General features: G+C 28.2%; 1 protein-coding gene across 1 annotated transcript; it reads left to right on the plus strand.

Annotated features, from left to right (window-relative positions):
• The first annotated feature begins 1,403 nt into the window (after nt 1-1,403).
• On the plus strand, nt 1,404-14,793 carry LOC142328188 (uncharacterized). The gene is made up of 3 exons (XM_075371756.1): nt 1,404-1,562; nt 9,441-9,814; nt 11,665-14,793. Exons 1-3 carry the CDS (start codon nt 1,500-1,502, stop codon nt 12,581-12,583), a joined length of 1,356 nt encoding a protein of 451 aa, XP_075227871.1. The 5' UTR covers nt 1,404-1,499; the 3' UTR covers nt 12,584-14,793.
• Nucleotides 14,794-19,190: the final 4,397 nt, after the last annotated feature.

Raw genomic sequence — 19,190 nt, forward strand, 5'->3', positions numbered from 1 at the left:
CACATCTCTGATTTTCTGACGGTACCTTTGTTCCTGTAAGGGCTTTCACTTTATCAAAGAGCTGACAGTAGTATGCAGCATTCACAGTGTTACGTTTATGATGAAAATCGAATAGCAGTATGCTTTTCTAATCCCAAAAGAGGTTCTGAGTACTCTTCAAGTTGAAATACATTTTTACACTTACAGGGTTTACGTCACTCCATTTTCGTCGATCTCTTCTCGGAAGTGTAATAATGGACCGATGACTCATCTCATGAAAAAGTTTATTTCTTCACGTCAAAATCTAATTAGGATCCTTTATCAAATTTCCTAGTATCTGATTTTGGGTGAAATGTCTTGGAACTCCCTAACATAAACTTTGCGGAATCAATCCAGGATACAGTAAGATAATGGAATCGGAACTTTCATAAATTTCCAGTTTTGAAGCAATTTCATCAAAAAGTGGATATCGTTTACAATTAGGGAAGTTTCGATCAAATGTTATCATCTTTCACACTTGTCCTTGAAAATTTATTATGATTACAATTTTCTACAGTTTCACGGTCCTTCTACAAACTTGCTGGCCCAAGTCATAGATTCTGATACATGAAGTTACAACCCCAAATTACGCAACTTTTTTATTATACAGCGGATATTACAATTTATTAACAAATAAAAATTTTCGATTTAACCATTTATAATTGTTATTAAACAAGTAAGCAGTTTTCAATATTTGGGATAATAGTTTTTTTTACAAATAAATACGTATTCACAAAACGCATCTAAAAAAAATTTGAGCAAAATAAAATGTCATATAATTTTTATTTACCTCCTTCTATAATCATCGCAAACATATTCCATTCTTATAACACTTCAAACATAAAATATTCAACAATAAAATTACAAACGTTTTATAAACATCAGATCATTGAGATTGGGGGCTTTTAATTAAATTTCTTTCAAAATAGGTTTTGAAAATAATTATTTTCAATTTTCATTTGTTATTATTTCCTAATAAGAAAATAGATTATCATTATATTATTAAAGTTACCGTACCAAATCTTTCAGTAATATTAGGTTAGATAATTCCGAAGACAAGGAACTAAAAGTAATTTAATTCAACTGCGAATGCATACACAACTTGTTGCAAGTTTTAATATTCTTAGATGGACACTACCATAAAAGTTAAAAAAAATACAAAATTTCTGTCGTTATTTGACCTATATCAATAGCTTCACGTGTTGGATAAAACCATAAAAAATAAACTTTATTTGCTAAAATGTAGCATATATATTTATGTAATGGTTCCACGTTGTTAAAAGAAATGTATTTGGTTGTAAGTATATAGGGATTTATGAAGAAGCGTAGCACACATGTATATTAAATCAAAAGCTATAATTTCTTACTAACAACTGAACAAATATTGCAGTAGAATTGATTATTAATTGGTTTAGATTTACTGACATATATCACATCTTAGTATAGCTAGTACTAGTAATACAAGTATAACATGTTTTGAGATGGGACTGATTCGCTTATATATATGGGCTGTATTAGCTTTGAATACTTTCTTCATATTACAGGTAAAAGAAATATAAAATTGTTTTCATTAACTTAAGAATCTATTAAACATGTTGTAGAGGTCTTGACAAAAGCCGTTACTAAAGGAGCAACTAGGCTGCTAATAAAGGATTAGTCTTGACAATTAGGTCTTTAGTGAACTAGCCGTTAATCAAACTCACTAATTCAGCTGTTTTCATAAATTAATTGTTACCAACATTTTAAAGAAAAAATCCGGGTGTGAATTGCATAACAATCCAGCGTAGCTTGGAAAGTTATGCAATTCAGTTTTCATTTTCAATCGTTTTAAGTTGTACTTGCACCTTCAAGATAAAATAATTACTTCGGGATATCAGTTATTTTAGTGAATTTATTGTTTAATTATATACGTTTTCAGGAACGGTTTTTTTTATTTTTTGAGTTCCCACAGTCAAGCAATCGAGAAAATTTATTTTCGAAAACGTAATCCCCAAGTAATAACATTGGATTACAAAAAAAATAATCTTTTTAAATTATTTTGAAAAATACAATAATACAACCATAATTCTAAACAAACAGATGTAATTTTTTACGAAGAGAAACTTTTCGGCTAATTTTTTTACTTCCTTGGACGAAGTAAAGAAAGTATTGTGATCGCGAAAAATTTCAGTTTTCAATGGATATATCCATTTTGACTATCCCTGAACATTTTGACTAGTTTTGGCGTGACGTCTGTATGTAGGTACGAATGTATCTTGGATAGCTAAAAAACGATTAGCCTAGATGTTGAAACTTTGGATTTAGGGCTGTTGTAACATCTACTTGTGCACCTCCCTCCTTATGATTCGAATCGACTGGGCTAAAAGTGTTAAAAAAAACCCCAAAATCAAAACAATTTGGATTTTTTTTTTTTTAACTACTGTAATAAGCTTTCATTGAGAGCTTTTCTACGATATATCATGTGGTACTTATTTTTACTGGTTGCAGAGTTACAGCCAAATAAAATTGTAATTGATGAAATATTAGGATCTTACAAGAGAAAGGCACATCGGTTTGAATCAGACATCTCCTTTTTTAGTTTTTTAACATTTTTTTTTTAAATGAAATATATTGATTTATTAATAATTATTAACCCGCAATTGTAAAAAAAAAAAAAAATAAATAAATTATTATTCAATAATAACAATAAAAAAAAAAAGAAGTTATTAGTGAACTAAAATTTGCTGTACTTTTAAAAATGCGTATATGTAATTTAATAGGCCTATTACATATGTGTATGTGGAATAAATTTGGTGAAACATCTGATTATTTAATGTTAATTGAAAATTATAATTTAGAATCATTATTTTTGGATTTTCTTGTTCCATTTTTGTTTAATTTTATTTAATTATTCTGGAATTTCGGTTTAATCTTATTTACATTAAAGTTAACTACAGAGTGACTGAAAAATAGACTCTCAAAAGAACAACATATACACTGAGGCATACATGCCTGATCTTTAATAAAATGCAAAAAATTCTTATCTTTTTAGTTCATTGCTTCTCTGATATTGTCGGACAATATTCTCCCTGAATCGGAGTTGACTATCATTATGTTTGCTTTTTTATGCCAATCACTTAATCGGTCTTTGATCTGATATAATTCTTCTGATCTTAATTTGTGTACACGTTCTCTCGTTTTCAAATTTTCTCTCTCTTTATATTCATCATCCTCTCTTAATCTTTTTATTCTTTCCTTAGTCTTAACGTTTTATTCCTCTTTATATTTATTTTCTTCTCTTAATAATTTTATTCTTCCTTTGGTTTTAACATTTTCTTCCTATTTATATTTATCATATTCTTTTTTTTATTCTTCCCTTGTTCTAAACAGTTTCTTCCTCTTCTTCTTGTCGTTTTTGAGATATATTTCTTCATGTTATCTTCCTTTTTCCTTTATGGTTGTTTCTTTTCCATTTTTGATAATTCACCAAATAATTCAATAATAAAAACTGAATATTTTACGCTGTAAGGTGGAACGAAAAACGAAATTAACATTTGTAACCAGTATACAGGAGTTCACTAAACAAAATAGTTTAATTATTACTAACTTTTGTTTATACGATACACCAGAAATTTGAAACTTTTGTTAATCAACAACAACGAAGATACGAATAATACTCATCTAGTAAAACAAGTAATAAAAGAACTTTTACTTTATCCTAATATTTCATGTAAGAGTGTTGAATTTATAATTGTGTAGATATAGTAACTAATATTTCACCAATTGTGTAACTGTCCTCTTTATTAAAGAATAGGAAGATCGTATCTCACTTTCAAATGAAATAATTTTAAATGTAGTGCAGCAAAAAATGCGTATAGGTAACTTAATAACCATATAATAAATAAAAAAATTTACATAAAACTGACTTTAAAAATATGGTTTATAGGATTTTCAAAATATAATTCGCGTTCAAGAAATTACAATTTTACTTTAAGCACTACGTATATAAGATTACAATTTTTGAGATAACTGTCGATTGAAATTTTTATTAACGTACATTTGTCTTAGTACAATAATTCTTACAAAAAGTCTGTCTTATTACAATAGTTCTTAGAAAAAATCTGATGTAGATACCACAGACTTCCTTGTACGCCCATTAAATTATATGCACACATTTTTTAATATACATAATATTTTATTTCATTAACAACTTCTGATATTTTTTATTTTTATTGCTATTATTGGAATTATTATTTTCCGTAAAACTTTTTTACAAAACGAAATCAGTATAATTAAATTAAAATAAAAGTTTCAAAAAAAGGAGATGAAGTTGATTCGAACCCTTGTAAGATCCAAATTTTTCATCAATTAAAATTTTATTTAGCTCTAACTCTGGAACCAATGAAAATAAGTACCACTTATGATATATCATTGAAAAGTTCATAATTACGGCTTATTACTGCTAAGCTTTGGACTAAGAAAAAGTCCAAAATCCAAATTTCTTGGATTTTGGACTCTTGGATACTTTTGGTTCAGTCGATTCCAATCAAAAGGGGGGAGATGCACAATTAGATGTTACAACAGTCTTAAATCCAAAATTTCAGCATCCTGCAGCTAATTGTTTTTGATTTATGCGAGTTACATTCGCACATACGTACGTAGAGAATTCACGCCGAAACTAGTCAAGATGAATTCATGGATATTTCCATTGAAACCTGAAAACCGAAATTTTTCGCAATCACAATACTTCCTTTATTGTGTGTATGAAAGTAAAACCAAATATACATAATAAATTAAATATATGCAATTATCGTAATCTATCTACAATAATTACTATGCGATTGGAGACATGCAAACTTTTGCAAACGAAAAACCCTTTAATTTTTTTAACGCATAATGTAAAAGAGCTTTTACATAAACCTAACTGTTTTTCAATTACTTATTTTTTATAATACTATGGTTATGAGACACTGCTACGTGCCTGGACGTAAAAACTTACTAAAGCATATTTAGAAGAATAATTAATTTAACCAATACTTTCACAAAAGTAATATTTTTAAAATTTTTCATTAGTTTATTACTTATCGTCACGGCTTCTATTATCCAAAATTATTTAATACGTTTAAAACACGTACGTTCATACAGAGAAATAAAAATAAATTAACAGTCTGAATGACAAAATTTTACTAAATGTAAAAATTTTCAATACAGACACTCACAAGATTATTATTTTGGAATAGAAAAATACAAATACTTATATTTCATATTGGAAATCTTATCATGTATGTAACCAATTTCATTCCAATTTTTAGGTCAAACAAGAAAATTACTTCCCCAGTTTTCAATGAAACCAATTTCTAGTCGATTCTTAAGATAAATTTAATAAAAATGAAACAATAAATGGTACATTGTAAAACAAAATTTTAAAATAGAACGAAAAATTTAACATTTTTACTTTGTTAAAATAAAACTAATAAATATTTTTTGGTACAGAATTTTTAATATCGAAATATAAAAAAAATAAGAAGACTGAATATTTATAAGATTAATTTACCTATCTTTGAACAAATAAATATTTTTGAAATACAATTATTATGAAGAATAATATAAAATATCTGCTAGTGTAGAACTCAAGAGAAACTGATTTAATTATGTAAATAATTTACATAAAATTGATAATATGTATTTTCTATAATTTAAGCTACGTGTATGTTTTACCTTACTATGCTTTCTTTTATAAGTTCTGTTCAATTACTTCTGATATTTTTTTTTTTTTTGGAAATAAAACTCTACGGGTCCGTCTTTGATAAAAACTTAACATCAATTTATTAAAAAAACTATAATTTCAATCTAAACGGTTTCCATATTTTGGTTTAACTAAAAGTTACTTCATAAAAAATCAACCAAGAAAATATATTTTTATTATAATTTATTAAATAAATGACAAATATACAAAGGAAAATAAAATTAACTAAAAAAAATTCCAGTGAAACATTTAGTAATTACAAAAGTAGAAGGTGCTGACGAAAAGATCATTTGTAGGTTTGAACAAGAAAGCTTAGAAAAGAGTCATATTACCAGGTCGATGCACAGTTTTTTGCATGAAAAAATTTACATTCAATTACACTATTACAGACACCATAAGTAAATATGATCACATACAATCTCGTGTAGAGGCTCATGTAAGGCTTCCATCGAAGCTCCTCAAAAAATTATATATTATTCCTATATAGAACATTCAAAGTACCCAACTAAAAATAAAATTAATAAAGAAAGACTAATAACTAAAACTGAATTAAGTGAAACAATGATAAGATGAGTAACACTAAAACGTTGATGCAGTTCCACCTAAATACACGTATAATAGCATCAAGATTCAACACGTGGATTCGTTTTAACCTTTTGCCGTCTTTACTGCTGTCTAGAATCTAGAAAGTTAACAGTTATATGTGTATAGAATTAGGTTTCATTCATATTATTTAAAATTCACTATTAATAAGGCACATTAATTTTCATTTAAATTAGGACTATAAAATTTAAAGATCTTCGGCTTTGGTCGGATTCACATTCGGCTCCTGACGATTAACGGCTCTGCAAAGTTTACACAGCTCCTTGCAGATGCACTCGGCTCCTGTCGGCATTACTCGGCCCTATACATTTTACTAGGCTTCTGACAATTCAGCGGCTCCGCACGCAGTATATAACCAAGCTTCTCACTTCATTCAGAAAATTACTAGGCTAACACTGGGCTAAGTCTGGGGTTTATTAAAGTTTAAGTTGAGTTTGATAAGGGAACTAGGATTAAATTTCGTTGTTGCGATCAACATATTTGGTGGTGGTATGTTGTGTTATTTTGCCTCGAATCACGAGACATTCACGGAATTGGCTCATAATAAGTAGAACTAGGCGCGGGGTTCGCGCTTCTGCGAGCTCGGTTAGCAAGTTCAGAGGGAAACGATATAGGACGTTCAAGATGTCCGGACGAGTCCTACAGCGAAGGCCATAAGCTGAGTTATTAAATCATCGATGTAAATATCTACCAAGGCATTTACATCGGTGGCATCCCAACGAAGCCAGGCTTATTACTATGAGATGTTATAAGTCAGAGGGCGATATACGATTCCCGTTAAAGCCCAACTGGGCAAGGACCGGGGGGGGGGCGACTGGCAACGTCACAAGGCGGGTGTCTTCCCCTACGGGGTTGGGATGGGCTAGCACTGGGACGCAACGTCTTATAACTGCCCAACCAAAACACATATTCTTTTATAGTAAAAAAATGTAAATACAGGTCCCAAAATCACCTCCGGCACCCTCTCCTCTTGAGAGGATGACCCCTTAAACAAAGGATTTTAGCCCATTCTGGGAGAAGAGAGCGTCACGGAAGATAAATTCATTACCTCATCGTTCCGAAGGGCTCTACTATTAAAACCCTCCATTGAATTGGAACGCGTTCCTAATTTCACCAAATGAATCAACGCCACTTTCTATTTATAACCCGTCAGCTCATTAGAATCACCCAGCAGCAAAGGACGTAACTCCTATACTGCGATTAGTAGGAGGGTATTGCACCCTCCGACATCCTTGCGTTCCGTTCCATTCAGGCAGTCCTCATACAGCTCTATTCAAGTCCTCATCCAATCATCTACAAGTCTATTACACGTCTCAAAGACTCAACAAGTCTTATTGGACGATATTACATTTATTAAAATAATAAATTTATTAAAGTTAATTATGTTATACATATAAATATATATTTACAATCACAATAAAAATAATTATTATCTCAAGAACTTAAACACCTAATTTATTTAAAGAATTAGCAGCATTTTTCGACATATATTAATATTGGTCGTCCGGGCTGGATTTTAACCAGCGACCTATGGATTCTGAATCTAAGCAATATGGAAATTAGATCTTTAACAAAACGTTTTAATTTAATTCCTTAAAAAAACTACTCCGTTTTCATACAGGAATATTTAGATTTAGAACTAGTGTACAAAAAGTGGTATATGTATTACCATGTATATCATTAGTATTACATACAGCTGTTGACAGAATTATATTTTCATTTGACTAATTTTTAAATGAACAATAGGTTATACTTTCAGGCTTATTGCCATCTACGTTATAATGATTAAATTTGTCAAAAATATTTCACGTGGTTGGCTAGCCGTAATTTATATTTTGTATTGAATCGCTGTATTTCTTCTCGAACATACGATAAAACTACATGTTCGTGAATTTCAATGTTTCATACGAACAAATTCGCCTCTGTGATGTTCCTGAATAATTTGTTTTGGAATCGCTGTATAATCTCGACGTTTACACTGCTTGCTATATATCAAAGTTGGATCCCATAGGTCCAAATCGTTTTCAGGATCGTCATGTACAATAATTGTTTCTTGGAGTGAAAGCTGTAACCTCTTGCTCAGAGACCAGTACATTTCTTTAATTGTTTCCTCTTTACTCTTACATGGACATTTCACGTCAAACGACGATCAAGATAAAAAACAAGGTACCGTACCTTTGAGCATTCTTGTCGTATGAGAATGCCATCGAGATGGACCCGTGGAAAGACTCCTCTTCTCATTGCAAATGTCACATGACTCGATTTTGCTTGATTAAGTTAATCTTCGATCTTGATAGCCATCCGATGAAGAAATTAATTAATGATGAATTATTAATACAAAATGAGATCTTCCATATTACTTTATTATGTTTAATATACTTAAAGAGTACATTTGCGTATTTTCGTTTCGGTTTGAAACTTGTTATAGAGCTAAAACAAATGCAACGAAGCTCTTAAAAATGTCAAAAATTGAGTTTTAGGAAGAATAGAGCAGGAATTTTAATTCTAAATCTATGGAATTTGAATGCTAGGATTGAAATATTAGAATAATTTTTTGTTGAGAAACACATGCACGTGCGCATACAAAAGATAATTAAAACTCATGAAAATACTTAAAACCATGAAGCCTTGTGAAATGATTGAATTCATTAATATATAAAAAAAAAAAAAAAAAACTGTTAAAATTATGCTATTAAATCTAGTTTTTTTTTATCATCTAAAAATTTATTTTAAAATAATTAAAATAGTGAAAGAACTCACATTAATATATTTCACAGAATATTTGTGTCTTTTTTTATTCTGTGAATGTTGAGATAGAATATCATAATATAAAAATTATGATTGAAAATTTGAAGAAAAATAAAACCCTGTTAAACAAAATTTCTGTTTTTTGCACCATTTACCATTTTTTTTAAAACATTCTTTCATACAACATATTTATTCCATGTAAAAATTTTATTTTTTATTTATGTTTTTTGTTGAACAAGACTAATTTAGCAATCAAAATTCAACCGCTAAGCGGTAGAATATCAAACTTAAGAAAACTTACGACTGTTAACTGAATCAGCTTATTTTTTCTCTTTTTATTTTTTAGAGCAGTCAAGATGAAGGAAGTCCAGATACAAGTCTTTATGATTTTGTTGCATACAGTTTACTGGAAGATTATGTAGATTTATTAGAAATGACAACATGGTTTACACGTAAAGTCAAAGATCATATCGATGAATTAATAGAAAATTCATTTTCTGTGTTAATTAAACAACAAGACATGTTACAACCTGCTATACAAATGGCTGATCATTTAAATAAACCACATTGTGCTGAAGGAAAAATAATGAACATAACCGATGCTGTTTTTAAAGAATATTTTAACATGAATCTTAATTGTCCTATGATCGGACAAAAAATGTCTGTTTTTTTTAATGAAATACATAACATAACTTCTCGCGTCACTGATATACATAGAAGGTAATAGAAATAATAATAATAATTAATACATTGTATAAAATATAACAAATGATAATATTTTAAATTCCTAAAACTTTAAAATTAACAAAATTCCTGATATTTGGAATTAGATGAAAGTGTTTCATTCAGTTAGATAAAAGGAAATTAACAAAATATCTCCACCCACGATATTTTTCTGAATCAGGATACTTTCTTTCTGATTAAATGTTGTAAAATCATAATTTTTAACTGCAGAACATTTAAAGAAATCTTTATGATTTGTTACTCATAAATTAAAACAAAAAAAAAAAAATATCAGTGTAGCTAGTAAGCTTCACCCTTAAAACTTAATAAAGCTAATATTTAAAAGATAACAAACAATATATTCCTGTTTAGTTTTCAATTTTAAATAATAATAACATTAAGATATTGTACTGCTTTCTCAAAGTTTTAATGTAAACCAGAGTTTAAAAGGTATCTTTTTACCTGGTTAAAAATTATTTAAGTGTGCGTGCGTGCACGTCTTATTCAAAAATAAAACTGAAAAAAGTCGTACAAAAAAATTTAAAAAAAGGTCACCCTCCTTCATTAAAGATTGTATAAATTCTAACTTTTAACTTTTCCAGCCTACCACCAGCTTTTTTTTAAGTTTTTTTAATTCGTGATTGAGATGCCATTACACTTTGTAACAGTTGAGTGACATAAGGTAAGTGAGTAAAGTAGTTCCATAGTTAGAGAAAAAATATTTTACAGGACTCTATAGCAACCGAATCTAAAATTGAGTTCTAAATGTTCAGATAAACATTGCACATTTTTTTGGTAATCATATTGTTGCAGTAGATAATAATTTACAAGAAAAGTGTACATAAGAATGCTTACCGAAATTTTGTTAGAAATAACACTCAATAGATTCCCCATCACTACTCCTAGTCATTTCATTCATTACTGTAAGGTTTTCATAACCTCTGTTTTAGCAGCATTTGGTAATTAAGATGATGAGAAGATTCTATTATTATTATGCGAAGATACTACTAATGACAATTTGCTAGAATATACATTTCAACCAATGTTTTTACTAGTCCTGCGGCTACTCAAATAAATCCAAACTTAATTTTTTGCTGTTATTCCATGTATATATATATATATATATATATATATATATGTACATTATTTATATACGTACAGTTATATAAATACAGAATGTTTCTAAAATGGTAAGCTGGTTATACTTTTTCGGATTATACTTATAAAACTAAACAGAAAATATATCCTTAGGAAAAATAGCAATTTCTCCTTCGTTCTCCCACTGTCCGCCATTTTGTTATTTGTATATAAAAATTTATATCACAAGTTCGGATAGAGGATTCACATTAATATTTGGTAAGCGTCTTTCTAATAAAGTTTCAAATTTAGCAAAAAATCAGGACTTGATCCTAAATCAGGACTTTATTTTTATTTTTTTTTCTTTAAACAGAACATTTTTGTGGGTGGAAAGGTGAACGGGTGGTTTGAAAGTGAAAGGTGGTTTCCCATTTCACAGCAAGTTGTATAAAAAAAAGATGTTGTGTTCTTTCATAATACCATCGTCCTACGGCCTTTCATTTTTAAAGGCCCCAAGAACAACATTTTAAGTAAGTTTTACAATTGAATTTGGATTTGCTAATCACCATCTATTAGCTTATACTTTTAGTAGTCACAGCCAGATTTGAATCATTAACAGTTGATAAGAAAACTTGTTATAAATTATTAATCCAGTTCAGTTCTCATTCTTCAATATCAATTTTTATATTAATGATTGGTTTTTAATTGCCTTAATATATACATAAACAGTTTAAAAGGAAGTTTAATAAAATTAAGCTTTCTTTTTTTAGGTATATCGGTTCAGCAGCAAACTGTGGACCACCTATTATTCCAGTTGGAGATAGAAATTGCCTTCAAAATTTGGTTAATCAGGGAAAAAAAGAAACAGAAATAATAAGAAATTACATGTTGAGTCTATCTTACGACGTAGAAGAATTTATGGATGGTCAAATTGAAGAAGCATTTGAATGTTTATTAAGAAGTTGTAGAAATGTTAGAAACGCCACTAAACAAGCGGTTCAAGACATACATTGCTGTCTAGATATGTGTTTTATAAACCTTAATGATGAATTCGAATCACCTTTTCTTGATTTAGTAATGGGTAAAGTAGAGAATCCATTTAGCCATTTAGGTCTAAGTAAAGAGGAAACAACAAAACAACCCGAAACACCTCAACAGCAATTTATTAACCAACGGTATCAGGGATTTGCTCCTCAACATGGTATGCCGCATCCTCATATGCACGGTGCTCAGCATCCGCCTAATCCACAACATCGGGTGATGCCCGGGCAACATCCCCAACCATATATACAAGGTCAACATCCCGGTATGCACCCGCAATACATTCAACAACCTGGAATACATCCACAACAACCCGGTGTTCATCCGCATAATCAACAACAACAACAACCACCACAGATGCCCCAACAATTACCTAAAAAAGACGAATCAAAAAATCCACCTCCATGGAAAACTTCACCAGATGCAATACCAAAGTATGCAAAGAAGAATAATATAATCCAAGACGGTTCGTTTGAATTTGATGCTTCTATGTTTGAAGGATTTGATGCTTCTGCGTTTGAAGGATTTGATCCTACTGAATTTGGAGGATTTGATTCTTCTACGTTTGAAGGTCTTGATGATAAACAATTCAAAACTGACGAATCTAAAAGAAGAATTCAAGATCACAAACAGCATGAATCACTATGATCCCTGTTAAATAACAATTTGTGCGATTCGTCAAGGGAAATTTTTATAATTCGATACTGAAAATAACATTTAATAAGTTACTGCCAAGAAATGTTAATAATTAAGTAAAAACTCATTATTAATAAACATTTTGTAGATTATTATTTTTGCAGGATAAACTAAACATTACCCTTGATTTAAATTTTTTTTATTTAACTGGCAACATGTTTCTGATATTTATATTAGGTATAAATAGGTTAAAATAAAATATAATATAAAAAATATTATTATATTGCATTGCTTAGAAATCAACAAAATAAATTTTACAGTTTTATTTTTTTAATTTTAAAATTAATGAAATAAATATTATTAGGTATAATATGTGTTGAATATGTCTTTAGATTTATTTTAAACTAAAATCAAACTTTAAAGATAATTTAATTCACGATTAATTATAATAATTTTATTTTTAATTTAATTTATTGCATGTTGATATCTACATACGTGTTTGTACATAATAAACAGCTATTAAGTTTAGAATAAATACAAAACATAATATATTAAATCTTAATATTTATAAAAACTTAATTTTATAATCATGTTTTTGTAAACTAAGTTTGTTAAAAAGTAATAACAATAATTATAAAGAGATTCAAATAATTTTTAAAACAAATTAAATTGTCGTCCATAATTAAAAAAAATATGTTTTACAATGAACGATCATAATTATATTTTACGTTAGTCCACACAGTGTAGGACTAACAGTTTTCCTGAGATTCAAAAAATTAATATTATTGTATTTCAGAACTTTTTATTAATGTTATATCATTAATATAGTAACACAAATATAAAATTTATACTAAGCAGTACAGAAGTAACACAAGGGCAGATAGTTAACAAAAGTACAAAATTTTTTCGAGCTGAAAATAATAAATAGGAAAGATTATCCAGAGTGATAATTATTCTCTTTGGTAAATTATTATTGTTTTTTCGTTATTTTTATAATATTTCTATAGTTGTTAAAGAAAGTGTAGCTTAAATTCTTTTTCAATAATAATAATAATTTTAAAATAATTATTAAAATATTACGTAATTCTTGCATATTTTTTCTTTACATTGTCAAAGATAAATTAAATTAAATTTCCATTGTTAGAGTTATATAAAAAAAAAAAAACATCGCATATATTTACAAGTTAAAATTTATCCATTTAAAAATGATCACAGAAAAAAAATAATTATATAGTTTGAACACTTTTAAACTTCTATATAATATAGAAACTTAATAATAATATGTTATATGTTATGAATGAATAATATAATATGTTCATACTTAATATGTTATGTATGAATTTAACAAAATTTTCATTCATTGATGAAAATTTTATTAAATTCTGTCTTTATACAAGCTATTCATCACGTATATTTAAAAAACAACATTAACATGTAATAAAAAATTAATTAAAATCAAATTTAAAGAACCTATTAAAAAATAAATAATAAATCCAAAATAAGAAATTACAAGCAGAGTTGGAATTTTTAATCAACCATATTATATTATTTATCATTTCAACGCTTATTAAATGAAGCTAACAAAAATATAATTAAACTTTTGGAATTAACCTTTTATGAGTAGAACAATAGACCGTACGAATGAATATAATAAATAATATAACCTGTCATTAAGTTGCAATATATGGTTATAATATAATACATTAGGTTATAATATATCCTAACATTGAATAATATTTTTTTCTGAAATTTTAAGATCTGTATATGCAACAAAAATACTCTAAAAACAATAAAACGGTTATGATGAAAAAAAAAATTAATAAATTACGATTCTTTTTCACAAATATTTTGTAATAAATCGTTATAGAAAAAAAATTTAAACAAAATTAAATATTGTTCTATTTTTTACACAACTAATTTATTTACAATCGGTTCCCAAAGTGGAACCACAAGTAAATCGTATAATAATTACATGATATGGGGTTCTTAATGACCCCCTCCCCATAATAATTCAATCAATACTTAAGAATAAACAAGAAAATAACTAAAATTAATAAGCAAAGTTTTAAAAGTTGTTAAATACAAGAATATACCAGCATTCACGTCGTGGTTCACAAAAATAATTCGTACTCGCGTACAAAAGTAAGCTCAACAAATGCCGTTAGTGAAACGATAGGATACATAACCATGTAGATAGTAACAAGAATAATGTAACAAATAACGGCACTGTTTCAGAAGTTCCCCCTCAATTTTTTTCTATTTTAACGATATATACGCGTAATATTGTGCAATATCATAATTTAATAAAAATGAATATATTTTAATGATTAGGTAAAATTATTTTGGAGAAACTAAAGTTTAATTAAAGATTCATGTAATATATTTTTAAATAAAACAATTGCTATAAATAGTAATTACATTTACTTTTACAAACACAATACAATACTTGTTTTACTAAACGATAAATTAAACTACAGGATAAATCTCATTATCAAATTGAGTAAATCTTTCTCATCGTTTTGCCAGTGATGTTATAAAATTTCACATAAATAAGAATCCAACAAACTCTATTAGCCATCATTAAAGAATGAATCATTTTTGTATATGATTTGTATATTTAACATTATTAATTAGACGAGCGAAGCAAGGGTAGGTTATGTTGATATGCGTACGATTCGTCATTAAAAAAAGTTGAAACAATTTTGGGAGAGGAAAATTCAAAAAGCGTACCAAATTAGAAAAGAAGTATACAAAACTGAAATGATAGTATCGGTGGTGGGAAATTTAGACATTGCATCACGGTTATACAACCTTTAAGTGTTTAAGCAGCAGGAACTTTTACATTAAATAATCAAGGAAGACTAGAAAATATTTTTAAAAAGAAAAGAAAAATATTACGCCGGAACTGTGAAAATAATAAAAAGTTGTTTAAGATAAAACAAGAAAATTTATAGGAAAATATCTATACGATTAAAAATTTTTAAATAATATTTTATAACCATTTAAAAAAAAAAATAATAAAGTCAAATTTTCAACTTCTTTGATAATCTCAAAAGTAAAAACACTTAGTTTTGAAGAAGTAGAAAACAATCTCCAAGAGATCGGAAAAAGAGAAGAAAAAATATTATACAGGAGAATTTTCAATAAAAATGTACAAAATTTATAAATTTAATGTGGCTGAAGATGAAAGAAGAAAAACAGAAGGAGAATTACAGACCACAGAGAAAGGTTAAGAAAAATGATGACCAAGAGATCACAGAAGATTAAACCTTCAAAGGAAAAATAAAGTTTGTTTACGCGGTCCAGAGACGGTGAGCTCAAAAAAAATCATACCTTACCGCTTCAATCACGAAAAATAAAACAAAAATCTTACAAAACACTATGAGCCTCTAACACAATATAGGATGATTTTTTTGATGTGATATCGCCACATTAAAGCACATATCGCCAAGCTTAAAGGTTGTGCTTGGATATGGAAATGGAATTTTTTAGCTTATTAAAAATGCCATGCTTGACCGAGATTCGAACACGGCACCTCCTAATGAAAGTCTTGGCCTTTCATTAGGATTTAACATTTTAAAATTGTATGAATCGTCAATGTGATGATTACATTTTAAAATTATCTTATAACAATTTGTTACAAAAAATAATAAAATTATTTTAATAAACGAATATATACTGTATTTTATTTAGTATTATAATATTGTTATTTATTCATAAAAAAAGAAATAAATTATTTAACTATATTTTACTTTACTTTTATTTACCCATTTTTATATGGCAATTTTGGAGAGTTAACAAATGTGCAAGTAGGGTCAATTACGAAAACTCTATACACGGAGTAATGAAATACTTTTTCTCCATAAAGCTGAATTAATTCTAATATTCTCTTGGCTAAAATTCAAAACAATAAAAATAAAATAATAATATATTTATACTGATCTAAAATGACAATAATTAACAAATGTAGTAATTGGATATATTACCTTCCCGTTAGCATTAATTTCCACAGCTGTTGCTCATTTTTGTTAGTACAGTGATAGTGCTATGTAAAAGTAACATACTACATACATTTTTAACTGTTTATAATTAAAATATAAATGAATATTCATAATTGTTTTGTATATATCTATCATAATATTAATACAAACACATTGTAAAATACCGGAAAATAACATAAACATAGAAAGAAAAAGGAAATGTATAACGAAAAAGAAACAATAAAATTCTTCCGAGGATTTTAAAGATTAAATGTGTTGAGGATTATTATTATTATTATTTTTATTATGTGGATTAGATATTAAGCAGAAACTAGAAAATTAGGTAAAAACTAATCAGGCTGAATAAATTAATAAATTGTTCATGATTCATTGAAATTCATTTCCTATTAAACACTGAAAAACAAGTTCTATGGACTAGTGTAAGTTATAGGAAATACATAAGAAAGTGCAGACTCTTCATATTATACCGGTAATAAAAGTGGTTAAAAAATTTTTTTTTGCTCAATAACAATTATAATTACAATTAGCTCTCTTGCCATAAGTAAGTTTCCTGACAAAAGCACGTGATAAGAAGGTCCTTAAGGAACCACTAAAATAAATAATACACAATAAATAGTTGTAAATAAACTTAAATTCAACATGAAATTTCAAGCTCAGTCATAAATCACAAACCATTAATTTCAGCACCATATATTCCATAAAACAAACATTAGTAACAAATCAAGAAGAAAGAGAAGTAACAAGATATTAGATACGACACCACTAAACTTGACGGTGTTAGATTCCAAACTGTTAAGCAGACCCTAAGTCGAGTACATGGGTTTGTTTCAACCGTCGTTAAAAATTTGAATGAAAGTTTGTATTGGCCAGTCAACAATACTTTAACGCAGAGTAATGGTCAGATTTAAGGACTTTTTTTTTCTATATTTCTAAAAAATACTGTTTTTGTTAGAAATACATGCTTTAATATTTTTTTTAAAATTTAGTTACGATTTATGCAGATCTTATATTCAGATTAGATCATGATCTGATCTAATCTGATCTCTACCAGAATTATATTTAACAATACGTCTTTAGTATTCTTGGTAAATAAAGAGTATATTATTATAGAAGCTTAATTATTTAATCTTCTTACGAAATTTAAAGAACCGTGGCAATCATAGAGTTAGGGTTTTGTCTGAAAAACTTGGTATTTCAACCCACAGTAATCTACCTGTCCGTTGAGCGTGTCTTGACACGCTCATCGGACAGACTTCTCATCGACAGACAGACTTCATCGGACAGACAGACTCATCGACTTGCCAGAATGTCGTTAATTAGAGCCTAACAACAGAATGGGGATAGTATTGAGATTCCGTTAATATTTCTAATGTTTTTTATTTCTGTTTAGTCTCCGGAACCACCGTAAGGTAATACTTCAGAGGATGAATGAGAATGATATGTATGAATGTAAATGCAGTGCAGTCTTGGACAGTCTCAGGTCAACCATTCCTGAGATATTGAAATATATATTTCGTTCGGGAGAGCCGTACTAGTAACTTCCCGCAAGAAGAGAAGCCTATCTGCGCTTCTCAAACATACACACACACACGCGCACACACACACACACACACACACACACACACACACACACACACACAGAGAGAGAGAGAGAGAGAGAGAGAGAGAGAGAGAGAGAGAGAGAGAGAGAGAGAGAGAGAGAGAGAGAGAGAGAGAGAGAGAGAGAGAGAGAGAGATGGAGAGGGGGGTCGTAACATAGCTTTTAATTTGTCTTACATAAGAGCTTTGTTGATTAATACGAATTTTTTAATTACTTTGTTATTGAAGAGTAAAACAACAAATATAGTTCAAATTTAATTATAGTATTAAATTAATTATAAGTATTAAATCATAAACTGGATAAATTTTATGATATATTGAGAAAAATATGTCATAAAATAATAAATAGAAACATAATAAATAATACATTAATTAATTTAATTTAAATAACCTATACTGGAAATATGCAATAATACAAAAAAATAAAATTTTCGCACGATGATTTCAAAAACCACGTAAATGAAATTTCTCTCAAAAAACAACAGATACGTTTTTAAACCTAATTACAAATTTAAAACGATTTGCCAAGCAGAATTTTAAATAAATTATAAGTTTGAAAATAACACGCGATTACATGCATAAATTTGAAAAAATAATTAACATAGATGTTGCAGTTTTTTAACAATTGTTAAAAAAGTATTGTTAGACATATTAGACTTAATTTAACAGGATAAAATTTAACTAATAAAAATAATTGTTATACGGTTTAATTAGAACCACTTCAATCTGAACCCACCGGATTTGTCTAGTGGTAAACTTGCCATCTTAATTCAGCGGATTTCGAAGTCGAAGTTGAAGTTCTTAGGTTCAAATCCTAATAAAGGTAGTACTTTTATTCGTATCTGAATACTAGGTCGTGCATACCGGTATTCACACACACACACACACACTCACACATATATATATATATATATATATATAGAGAGAGAGAGAGAGAGAGAGAGAGAGAGAGAGAGACAAAAATGTCCTTTAGTAGGGTAGGATAAGATTAAATTTTGAATAGAAAAGTAATTATTACA

Source organism: Lycorma delicatula, chromosome 7 (genome assembly GCF_047948215.1).
Source record: "Lycorma delicatula isolate Av1 chromosome 7, ASM4794821v1, whole genome shotgun sequence".
NCBI classification, from domain to species: Eukaryota; Metazoa; Arthropoda; class Insecta; order Hemiptera; family Fulgoridae; genus Lycorma; species Lycorma delicatula.